The sequence below is a fragment of the Porites lutea genome, chromosome 1 (assembly GCF_958299795.1).
Source record: "Porites lutea chromosome 1, jaPorLute2.1, whole genome shotgun sequence".
NCBI lineage: Eukaryota > Metazoa > Cnidaria > Anthozoa > Scleractinia > Poritidae > Porites > Porites lutea.
The window spans coordinates 12,232,408-12,245,499 of record NC_133201.1 but is presented as its reverse complement, the minus strand read 5'-3'; the positions used below and the strand labels follow the sequence as shown (position 1 = coordinate 12,245,499).

The following is a 13,092-nucleotide window of genomic DNA, read 5'->3' as shown; positions in this document are numbered from 1 at the left end:
TGCAGGGATATGTCCTAATAACTGGATTCGTCTACAAGGTTCATGCTATAAAGTCTCGTCGGGGAGTACGAACTGGAACGCTGCAAAATCTGCCTGTGAAGCTATGGGTTCTAAGCTTGCCATGGTGGCATCACAAGCCGAACAACAAGCACTCGCGTCGAAAATATCGCAAAATGTATGGATTGGTTTGCACAGGGATCCCAATTACAATTCACGCTGGATGTGGGTTGATGGATCAAGAGCGACATATACTCACTGGAGTAATGGAGAACCCAATGACCATGGAGGAAATGAGGATTGCACGCACATGTTTCCCCCTGCTGGAAAATGGAATGATTTGCCATGTTCCCATGGTCTTCAATACCTTTGTGAAACCAAGGGTAGGTGACACGACAATTGTGTGCTTCATGCTGACTTTTAAGGTGCCTAGCCTAGACTGAATTTTTCTGGAGCAATACCACGCAAGTTTGAGCATTTAACTAAGATTAACAAAGATAATGGGAAAAGGTCCTCACAGCTGTATTCAATAAAAAAGAACTTATTTCGTGATTCGTGATTGAAAACGAATTTGTCATAGTTACGTAATGAAGACATCATTAAGTGCTCAGTGTAGAATTCTGTTTATTTTATTTTTCCAAAAACCGTTCACGGGTTCCTGTACCTCCAATAGCGGCCTCTATTTCCGAAGGTTTAAAGAAAATCTATGGGAGAGAGAACATTGTCAGTATATTTTGGAATGAATTTTTTAAAATACCGTAGAAATACTGAACCACCCAAAATAGAAATTTAAATTTTGCGAGCAAATTACTGCAATGCTGATCGTACTACGTGAACATTAACTTTGCAAGGCATCAACACAACACCGAAAGAATTCAAAACAGAGCTGGATTGTAGCCATAGACAGCTGTTTCCCTGTTATTGTAACTCCTCAGTATGGCGTAACAACCAGGGAAAGCTCTGTTGAAAACAACCCGCGCAGTCTGATTTAAGCCCTAACCTAGAACTCCCAACACACACAGGGTATTCTGCTGAGCAGGTCTTTATAGACCCTACGTTCTTTGGCAAATTCGTTTGCGCTCCGTTGCAGTCCTTTGTGGTTTATGTTCACCCTAAAAAGTTGGCCAATATATCTATAGAAAACAAATAGCCTTGGCAATGAAATTTCCCCTCATAATTTTTTCATTCTGCATTTCAAAAGGACCAAGAGAATTTGGAGTTACCACATGCCAAGTTTTGCCTTCGAAAATGCGTAATAAACTTAAGCAACTGTTATCGTGAAAACCTATTGCTCATTTTTGAATTATTTTATTAGTTCGATGAGTCTTGCTGTTTTCTTGAAAGTGTATCTGACTGAATTTGCTAAAACGTGGCTACAGAAATTTCAAGTGCATTTTCACAATTTGACTTCAAACTGGAATGGAAAATAGTGAAAAGTCACTAGCTAAGGCTCAACAATCACAACTTTAATGCTGGCAACAGACGGTAAATTTCTCTCGCAAAAGTAACAGGATTTTACGATGAAGTAAACAACATTGGAAACTCGGGAAAGTATAACTTAATTTTCAGTCAGTCAAACCATGAGGCCCATAGCTAAGTCTCTGCCGAAAACATTAGAATTAAAATCCACAATCTTTGAGCACAGAATAGCCTTTCTAAGACAAAATCACCTACACGAAAGACTCACGAAGCGTTTTTATGCTTGGCACAGACAGAGTCGTCTGGTAACACGAGCTCAACTACATACCTGAGATCAGCTGAGTTTTGTCTGTCGACACCTTCGGTAAACCACACAGTTAACGACTTTCGCAACGACTTTCACAAAAAAAACTCATGATATTTCCACACTTAACACGGGCGAAACATCGTCAAATCACTCCATAAAACTCGCGCTTTCTCCATATAAATCGTCACATGGAAACTTTTCTCGACTCACACAGTCGATTTATTCAGGATCCCGGATGTAAACCAGCGGTTGAAAAGGAGACATGGAGCCCCCGCGCGCCCCGCCTTCAGAACAATCTTTAAGTCTTTGGCCTGGTCAGAAATCAGCATCAATTTCTGTCTTGCCGAATAGATTTCACCCCTAGCACCTGCTTTATGAGGCCAAAGACTTTTTACTGCAACAACAAAGCTCGTAATAGCCAATAGTCTTTCCGTCTCCAGCTAGAGATCAGTCTTTCACTAGTGTAGCCCGAAATGAGACGAAATACGAGAAGATATTGGACGCAGCAGACTTTGCCAGTCGTGTTAATTGTTCCTTCATAAGCCTTAATGATGCCTTCTGAAAACTTTGCTCAAGGCAGCCAAAAAAAACCCACTAAGACAACCCACTATGAGAGTCTGAGAGCCGAGTTCAGTCTAATACGCGCGCTGATTTCAAACCGACATATAGAGAGAATTATGGGAAGTTATGAAAAAGATTTTTTTTTGGGGGGGGGGGGGAGTGGTAGTTTAATAGCCAGGGGAAACTCATCAAAGTCTATCTACTGCAGCCTATTCAGTAAATATTCGGTACAAATGAAATAAGTTAAAAGTACCTATGGAAAAAAAGACTCAGTCAGAAGGTATAAGAGAGAGATTTCTATAGCCATGTTTTTGCAAATCCAGTCAGATATATCCTCTAGTGAAACAAAAAAAAAGTTGCTCTGTTGATGAGAAGTGTCCAAATTATCTGCTTTTTGTAGAAATTTTTTAAAAAAGAGAATACTTATTCGACCCAAGAGACTGCTATTACCAATGGTTTCCTCTAGCTATATTCTCGAGTCACCACGTCGCGTCTTTGTGAGATGTCAGTTGTCGTTATCACAAATGCTCGGATGAGAAACATCATTTGTTTAATAATTGTATTATAAATCAATGATTGCTGTATCAAATTTGGTCAGACATGGTGGTCAAAACCAGGCTGCGAATAACAGCAAACGTCATCACTGATAAAGGAATCCGGGTGGGTCCTGAAAACACTGCGCTAAACTTTCAACAAATTGTTAGTGTTGAAGAATATTTTTTTCTGTATTACAACAGTAGTATGCTTAAAGTAATGGCAATGAAGCCTTTAGACTACACAAGGGTAATCTTGAAAGTTAACAATTATAACACGAAGTGCCCAGGGAACAAGGTTGTTTAAAGTAAGCTTTTCTTACAGGTACTGTGCTGTAGTTACAATCCGATTGGTAAGCTTTTCTATGAACTCTATTTCAGTTAAATGCCCAAAGCTTTCTTTAAGAAGTGGTGTGCTCGTGTCTCCTTCCAACTGCCGCTCGTCCAATCAAGCCTATGGATCAACTTGTTCCTTTTCTTGTGCCCGTGGTTACCGACTCAGCGGTCCTTCATCAACTCAGTGCGGGAAGGGTGGGGTCTGGAACCAAAGATCTAGCACTGTCAGATGTGAAGGTGAGAAGCTATTAATGACATGGTGTGCCCAATATAATAAAGTTACAATTAAAACATTGCAGTTCGCTAGTAAGGTACGTGAAAGCTGATTGGAAAAGATAGTCACCACACTGAAGGCCGATTCTAACAGTTTTTTTAATTTTTTTTTTATAGTTTTTACCCTTGGACGTACACGCAAATTCATACCCCCACCGTGGTACAAGGGGGCGGAGGGGGGGGGGGGGGGGAATTGATGGAACCCCTCGCCAGAATTTTGATATGTTGCAGTATTTCAAAACGATTTTACTTTCAGTGGAAAACCTTTGATCTTTTCAAAAAGATGAGGTATATTTTATGAATAATGGCGTTGCTGTTGGCTTGTGACGTCATCAACAATGAACAACAATCAGGTTACAACCACGATAAATGGGTATTTTTTGGTGCTTGACATTTAAAAGAACATAAATAACTAAAATTAAGCACTTTGCGTCATTTCATCCACAAGCTTTACTTTTATTGTTGAATGAAGTTGAGAAACATGCATTTGTACTCAAAAGTGACTTAATCACCTGCTACTTATGACGTCATATCTCGTAACCATAGAAACTGACCATCACTAAATTTGTCTCAAAATGCGCACGAGAAATAAACAAACAGCTACGGAGAACTTCAGGTGCTGATGTTTTATAGTCTACGAAAAAAAAGAATAATAATAATAATAATACAAAAAACTTCCAAGGGGAGGGTGGCTGGGGTGGCAACCACCACCTCTCCTATGTCCAAGGGTTAATTATCTCAATGGCTTTAAAGAAAATTGTACTTAATTCGCGGTTTTTAAAAAGCGAGAAAGTTAGGGAGGGAAGATAAAAATGCAGTGTTTGTCTCAGGGAACATGATCAAATGTTTGGTACGTTTCGTCTACTCTTTATAATATATAGATTTAGCCAGGGATAAAAGCTCCCATTATTAAATTCATTATTTAAATCAAACAATAAACTCAGTGTAATCCACAAATCAGTTAACTTAAGGGCAAATTCATGTGACTTTTAAGGAAAAGGCTAAGTGATTTTAGAGTGAAACATCTAACATCGAGTTGATAGCCATATAAAACACCCAAAAAATAGCAATCATCTTCGATCACATTCAAAAGCCATAATGGCTCTTGATCACAGTAGATTAGACCTGGAAAACAAATTCTTGGAAAACAAATCAGGCCAAAGTTTTTGCTTTCGACAAGTTTACTTTACAAAATCTTGCTAACAAATCCGGGGGTGTGTAAACCAACCTTTTATACTTTTTATACATCACATCTGAGGTGAAACAGTACTGTTTATCATACAGACCTCGCACAGAATGCAGTATTTCACAATTTTTCACGACAAATATTGCACTCAGTCATTATTCAGGACCATCAATTGTGGGCTTTTAGCGAAACCGTTCAAAAAATTTCCAAAATCACCTATACGGCCAGCCAGTTTTCACTTTTGATGAGCGCCAAATTTGCAGTGAACATTAGTAGAGTTACGCTTCAACATAATAAATAATTTATTATGTTTATTTTTTTTATTTAGGGTTTTATAACACGATGTGTAATCTTAAAAAAGGTTTGATACGCGCGCAATTTTGAGATAACCCCTCCAACGATGTTCATGAACGACTGAAAACGAACGGCACCGCGACTAAAATTGCAAGAGAGACTACTAACAATCACTAAAAGAAATATAATTCGTTTAAACATTTACAGAGACAACAATTTTCATTCACGAAGACAAGTATTAAAGCGTTTCTAAGAATCCTGAGTCTTAAAGTTTATGTTTTAAACCGCCCTCCCGGTGTTTGCTTTTCTCAAAGATGAACTTGAGGCAAGAAAATCGCTCAAAGTTTTCTTTCTACAGCCAAATTTATAACTAAATATTCTTCGGAATATTTGCGGTGAGAAAATATACCTAAAGGCTTTTTAAAGTTCTGCAAGTTTATATCAAACCTAGGTCAGATCATTGTCTCAAATCTTACAAACGTGCATAAAGTTGCTGCATAAACTGTGCTCGACTACATGAAATTAGATATATATATATATAAAAAAACAAACATCAAATACAAACATTGCTCAGGCTTACCATTCGAGATGCAGCTCCGGAAGGCTACCAAGTAACGCGAGAATCGCTGGAGAATTTTGAATCCTCTTTATGCGACAAGCAGGGTGAAAAACAAAAACGATGCCATCCAAAATCGGATTTCCGACTTTGACAAGCAACGGATCTCTCAACCAAAAAACTAATAAACAAATTATCCATGAATAACAGAAGACTCTTGATAGCAGCTGCATTTCATTTTGTACATTCAGTGGAAAAAGACAGTTAAAAACATCACAAGTTGACACAAAACTCTGTCAGCTTCAGCTTTCAAAGTAAACAACTTTCAAGATGCTGCATAAATTTTCCGCTTGAACTCACCTGTCAAATTTTGACCAATCAGAGCATACACATTGGATGTAGAGCGTGACCAACGCGTGACCATGGTAAGAAAAGGTCTTCCCCGCATGTTTTTTTTTAAAAAAACTGGCTGAATTTTCGCGTCTGAGGTCAGTTTGAAATCAAAATCTTAATAGTGCGTGGCCATAATGACATAAACACAACATATTTCATATAAATAAAAAAAATAAACTTGAGCCTGCGATCATTTGAAAACCAGTAGCTTGTCAGCGGATAACTTCAAAAAAGTACTCGATCTCGATGGGTCGACAGATGAGCCCGCGATACGGCCAGGTGATACTGGTCAGCGGATATCTTGTTTTGACAGCTGTCAATTGATCACAACAGTGATGTGCAATCAGTTTTCTCCTGGGCTCCCAAAGTAGTTAGAAAGTGTGAAAGTAAATATTGGTTTTCCTGTGGTGCGGACGGACGGTCGGCGGGCGGTCGGTGTACGGTCACGTGATTACCAGATTTTCAGGGATGGGTAGATTTACTAAGCTATGGGGCTCCGCCCACGCGCGCGCTTCGTGCGCGCGTGGAGCTCCGCTTTTATTGTTTATAGATATTCCGTCATTCAATCAGACTTCTTTTATTATTCAAATTAGCTATCATGTGTCCAGCTCTTACTGTCAGCAAACTTTTGCACACTTTACCATCAAGCTGTGGCTCGTCCCGGATGAAAATCAACACCAAATGCTCATTTACATGCCCACAGGGCTACCAACTAAGAGGTCCCTCTTATAAGCAATGCAGGGTTGATGGTCAGTGGTCCGACAAAGCTAAGAAGGTTTCATGCACTGGTGAGTCTTGAAATTTTGGGGCTTTTTATGATCTTGTCTTTCATATAATAATCAACGTCTGATTTCCGCAGATATTGATGAGTGTTCTTTGCCAAATAACGGCGGCTGCAGTCACAAGTGTGTTAATACTATGGGAAGCTACAAATGCCAATGTCCAGATCCGGAATTGAGCTTGTCACCAGATAACAAGACATGCCATGGTAAAATGAAAATTTTAAATGTGTGTTTATGATTTGGTAGTCAAACAAAAAGTTTTTCTTCACATTTTTTACTACAGTAACACTATAGCGCAACAAAATTGAGTTGAATTCAAAGTCAGTGACCTCACGCATTAAAAAAGCGTGGCAGGACACAACAACAGTCCTTCGCTAGCTTAAACTTATGATCAATTTTCAATTTATGTATTTTTTTATGACAAACTGATTTATATTATTTTTTTTTTAGGTTTTCAAGTAATCATTGCCAGTTTAACTCAATCTAATGTGAACCTAAATCTAGCGCTAACACGGCTTTATCTTCTACATTCATCTCATTCAAGCATTGTCATATGAGAAAAAAAATATCTTTCTGTCATTTCCTTAATTCATTTGCATCTATATTCATTTAGCTCCAGGTGTTGTTGTTCAATGCAACAGCAATAATATGACCATCATGGTTCCTAAGTCCCTTCTCCGAGGTATTGACCGTGAACATCTTCGACTCCTGGACACCAAATGCAAAGCTACAGAAACAAGTGCATACTTCTCCCTTACAACACTGCTGACCGAATGCAACACAACCCGCAGGCACACTGCGTCAACTATTGCCTATTCCAACACAGTACTGGAAATTCCAGTGGCAGCCGAAGATGTTATAACGCGTGTGCGAGAGTTAGAAATCCAGTTCAGCTGTGTTTACCCTAAACACGGAGCAGTTTCATCAGTTGGTTGGAAGCCAAACAACAGGAAACTTGTGTTCAGTGATGAAGGCAAAGGAAACTTTACGCTGTCATTGAACATGTTCCCTGATAAACGATTTGTGAGTCCTTACATGAAGGATGATTTCCCCGTTGCTGTAGTCCTGCGTAAACGCCTTTTCTTTGAGATTTCTGTAACGTCAAGTGACAGGCAGCTGTCAATCATTGCCGATCAATGCTATGCCACACCCACTCAGGATCACAAGAATCCCTTGAAATATGTGTTTATTACAAAAGGGTAACTAAAATTTTCCTACTTACCAATACCTGGTTAAAATTTACTAACACGGACCATAAACGTAAACCCCGGCCGAAAATGTTAAATAAAAAAAGTCCAACAAAACATTGAATGGCGTTGTTATCCCTTCGTGTAAATTCCTCCATAGAATTAAGGGGAGTGGTCATGTGAATGATTAGTTGGGGTTTTTCATGGGGAACCCCTTATCTTTATACCTTTTGCCTGAACATGTTTTGCCGCAATTTATTTTCATAGGCGAGAAAATGTCTTGGCTATAAGCTGTTAAAGACAGACAAGCTAAGCACGGAAACCTTAAAATTGTGTTAGGATTTTGTGCTCACTCAAATGTAGAGGTAATCGAGCAGTTGGAATAAATGAATCCTTCCAAAGTGATACATACCTTTTTTCCTTTTTATCACTGACAGATGCCCAAATGATGCTACCGTGAAGTACCATTCAACATCTTCAGTCAGTGCCCAACGGTTTAGTTTGGAAGCATTCAAGTTCATTGCTGACCACCCATTCGTCTTCGTCCACTGTCACGTCATCTTATGTAACGCAACCGAGCCAAGCTCCAAGTGCGCTAAGAAATGTCGTCAAGGTGGCCGTGGAAGGCGTGACGCAAGTGCTCAGATGACTGATGATGTGTACTCTCTGGTCCAGGGCCCCCTCCACCTCGAACGAGAGAAACGAGAGCAAAAGATCAGCGGTGCTGTGAATAAAAACGGTCAGTGAAATTTTAGTGTTAATTATTAGGTATTATTTGTTGTCTTTTTGAATGGAAAACGTATAGCTATGTATTGGAACTTTTCTCTGTTTTACATGTACATCGTAATTTTATGAGCTGCTATTTCAGAAGCTATAATATTTGTGATATGGGTTCAATCTTACTCACTTTCATAGAACATAAATGTATCCCCTGCTTTCCATACCTTGAACCCAATTCGTTAAACACGTAATATTAAATTGCTGTTTTAATTCTTACCTACACTACCTTTTTTACAGGCTGGAGCGCTTATGTAATTTTACCTCTGTTAGTGATGTGCGTGGCGTGTTTGGCAGGAAGAGCTCTGACGACATTGAAGAAGTCACGTGGCAAGCCTGTGGAGTACAAACTGCTCGCCACTGGTGATAACCAGCATTGAAAAGGCGGCTCACTGATAATAAAACTGGACTTGTCGGAATTAAAACATAAAACCAAGCCATGGGATATTCATAAGAATTATGCTTTGTTGCTGATCATAAATTTTATTATTTACTGTGTCTAGTTTTAATGCGGTAATAATATTCGTGAAAATGGCAATATCTGATTTTTTAATACTTGACACCTTATATTCGAAATTTTGGGTCGGAAAAATTGGTCAAAACTACAATCAAATCTAATCAAAAGTTAAAATTTCTTATTAATTAGGATTAAGATTTTTACGTCATTTCAAACTGTTCTTCGGATCCATGCAGCAGTGCTAGAAATTTAGTGAATTGGTTTTGTTTTCACTCCTCCTCAATGGATTGTATTTTCTTTTCCTTTTTTTTTTTCTTCATAATTTTTTCATCTCTGCTTTAATTAAAACTGTTAAAAACCAAACATAGCAAAACGTCAATTACCAGTTGCGGATTCAGGGTAGGGGTCCGGAGGGACCGCCCCCCTTTATTTTTAGACCAAACTGAGGCCCGAAAGGCCAAAAAAAAAACACAAACAAAACAAAAAAAAAGAGGACCGGGCCCCCCTTATCTGAAGGTCTGGATCCACCACTGAATACCGTTAAATTTATCGATCTCAAAGACGAAGTCAATGTGAATATCTCATGTCCGCGTGTAACATGGATGAACAAATACTGAAGAGCCCTAGGTTGATTTACAGTTACTAGCATGGAAATAGCAAGATGTGGCTTAAACAGGGTTAGTCACGATTAGATGGCTTTTTAGAATTTAAAAAATCCATCATGATTTTACTTTTATCGGAATGTCGAAAAGATCTCAATTCTAAAAGCACATGGGGGTTGTCATGATTATTAAATCTTGGTAAAAAGGACCTCTTAACTACTGTAGGGGAAACATTTTCTGTAGAGCCGCAGAAAACACATCAGGGGAAGAACATTTGGAGAAAGCACAGCAGCCAGCTGTGCTTTGGTAATTTCTTGTTAAGCTTTTAAAAAATAGATATGTGTTACATTCTGATTAAGTGTTAAGATTGCTCAATTGACAATGGAACACAAGCCCCGTCATCTATAAATATAACTACAGCAAATTAAGATGGTCATAAGATAAACATGCTAAATATTAATCATTTTGCTATAATTATGAGATCAATAAAATGCTCGGTTGCATTTCTTGCAAGCGAAATTACAAGTCTAGTCTCTTTTCCTACGCCCTATAGTTAGTGCGACAGGCTTGCGAAATGCTCGTGTCTGTTACTGCTTTAACAAGTGCAAGTACGAAAAGATTTGTATCTCAACTGATTTTCTTAAATATGAAAAAAGTTTTTCTTCGTTTTGCTTACTTAATTAGATTTTTTTGCGAGTGTGCACTTTATGCACATCAGTCAATTCCAGCCCCGCTCCCCGGGGGCTGACCCTCAGGCATTAGCATTTGTTTTGCTTGGATGGCCAGTTCCCGGGGGTGGGGACTCTTAAGCTGTCAAATTCCCCGGGGTGGGGACGAAAAGAGAGGGCAAATGCCCCGTCCTCCGTCAACACTGCAACATTTTTCATTGATTGCACAGTCGTGTAGTACCATTTTAAGCATTTTAATGTGCGATTTTTTGTTTCAATTAACGTTTTTCTTTGTAATAGTGCTGTTCTAATTAAGACTTCACGCCGTGACGAGACCAGTTTATGGTTTTAGTATTGTTATAAAGTTATTGACATTAAAATTAAAAGTGCGCTGAAAAGTTAACTGTTATGAATAGTTTTATAAATATGCCAAGGATGTTCTTCAAATAATATCATAAATTATATTCTAATAATAATATAATAATATCATCAATAATATTATTGAAATTTGATTCAATAACCAAAAAAACGTTGATTCACGTCGATAGCTCCCGATTTCGCGATGTAATTCTGGCTTGATACGCAATGAAGAAATGCATGCATAAAATTGAGAACATGCTTTTACAAACCTCTGCAATTTTTTCCTGTCCTTGTTAACAGATGAGCCAATCTGCTTGTTTTTCCACTATAAAAATCCTCTCTGTAGCTGTATCCGGATAGGAAACTGCGTGCGTGTCAAAAGTTCAGGGTTGGTCCCGGGGTTGGCAAATGCCTGGTCCCCGGGCAGCGCAAAATTTGTAAATGCCCCACCCCTGGACTGACAAGGCGTGCAAATGTCCCGCAGTAGCCCGGGGGGGGGAGGGGGGGGGGCTTGGCGCAGCTGGAATTGACTGATGCGTTAGAAGGATAAACAGAGGCTAACTTTTGTCGCTGAAACAGTCGGGACTGCGAGTAAGTGTCACTGGAGTGGCAAGAGTCAGTATAATAGCGACGTGAGGAATCAAATTTCCTCGAAACAACCTTTGCGTACTTCCCATGTATCCAGCGGGGCAAAGACCTATCATTTCCCTTTACTGGCTTCAGATTCAGGTACCGGTTCCTCAAAGTTTTCTTTTATTTTCCCTGATAAATGCTTCAGTTCCCGAAAAGCAAGATTTTTTTTTTCAAAATCAAAACACCTGCTCTTTCCAATAGGAAGTTCGAACGTCGAGTGTATTCACAATTTATGCCTATAGACGTCGCATTTGCTCGCTGGAATTTTCTAGTGTTTTTGGGCTCAAAAATAATAAAAAATTCTAAGGGGCAAAAGTGATGGACCTACGCGTGAATACAATTTAAGTGCCATTGTCTGAGAAAACCGGGCAGAGGCCACGGATCGAGGTCAACCGATTCCTTTCATCTTTCGGCTGTTTTCAACCTTCATTGAGACAGGATGAATGGCAGTATTCTTAAACTTCATCAGCTTTTAGTTTCTGAGATCAGACCACCCCCCCCTAAAAACCAGCCGACAGCAACTGAAAATACGTGTAATTTAGATGCTTAACTTCGGCAACGCGTAAAATTTTTTCTCGAGCTGCAAATACCTCCAACTTCAGGACACTATCATTTCGATAGACCTGCTATGATTCTAGGTCATCAACGGCCACTTCCAACCATTTATCAATGTCTCAAAGGCAAAATAATTTGCACATAGAAAAATTTTGAAATATTATTTGCTTGATGAACCACTTTTTCAAAAATCGTTTTCTCACAAAGGCGGGAGTTTATGAGGAAATGAAATACTTCTTTGTACTCATTATAACCCCTACTATGCATGTAAAAAAACGGTTGGGACCTGGTAAATTACAAACGTTGTTAACGAGAGTTAAAAGTCCATTTTATCGCCAATATCGGGCGAAAGGTCATGTCACGGAAAGTTTGTCACGCATTCTAAATTGATCGAGACTTAAATAAATCTTACTGAGAAATTCGGTACATTACAAAATACAGAATTCAGCTTCTTATTAAAAAAGAAAGTTTATAAAATAAGGCTATCCGTCAAACATCAGCATGCTTTCTTTGAAAACTGTTTCCGTTTTGTTTACATTTGCGCGATGGCACAACGCCAGTTTTACAGTCCGCAGATTCTTCGGGAAAAAATAATAAAAAGTAAAAAACGTCTTTCAGGGAATTTTCGATATAAACTTGGCTATTAGAATGACGGCTGAATTCAACTGACAAAAACTTCGATATGTTAATTTTTATGGGGCTCTCTTTTAGAGAAACTTGAATAAGTTTTATTTACTTTTTGGATTTCACCTGTCAGTCGTCCTAATTACAAAATTTTCACACACGCTTCGGAAAATATTCATTACGTTCTGTCGATGTTAAAAACGATAGCATCTTCAAAATGAGTTGCTCCTTTTTCTTCGAAGATTCACATTGTGGACCTGCACCGGGAAAAGAGGATATTACTATCGTTCCAGTAAAGTCGTGTGCGAATAATATATTTGACCATCTGTCCGCACTCGGTGTAAGTGGAAAAACGCAAAGTGGAAATACGCAAATTGGCGAAGCTGAAGTCCTTTTTAACCGTGGCGGTTTTATCGCTCCCAGCCAAAAACAGGTAGACGAATTGACTGTGTGCCCACGGCATAGATATCTCTTGACCTATGGATGGCCGGGTAGAAAGCGATTGACATGTTTTCATCCTGATCATCTGGGAAAGCGCACGAAGCAGAATAATGCTCGACGCGTCAACCTGGAAATGTCCAGAAGCATATAT

General features: G+C 39.0%; 1 protein-coding gene across 1 annotated transcript; it reads left to right on the top strand.

The window, feature by feature from the left end:
• Positions 1 to 9,068, top strand: LOC140945268 (oncoprotein-induced transcript 3 protein-like). Its single transcript, XM_073394319.1, has 7 exons — positions 1 to 380; positions 3,199 to 3,390; positions 6,449 to 6,643; positions 6,715 to 6,843; positions 7,251 to 7,836; positions 8,262 to 8,563; positions 8,842 to 9,068. Exons 1-7 carry the CDS (start codon positions 104 to 106, stop codon positions 8,979 to 8,981), a joined length of 1,821 nt encoding a protein of 606 aa, XP_073250420.1. The 5' UTR covers positions 1 to 103; the 3' UTR covers positions 8,982 to 9,068.
• Positions 9,069 to 13,092: the final 4,024 nt, after the last annotated feature.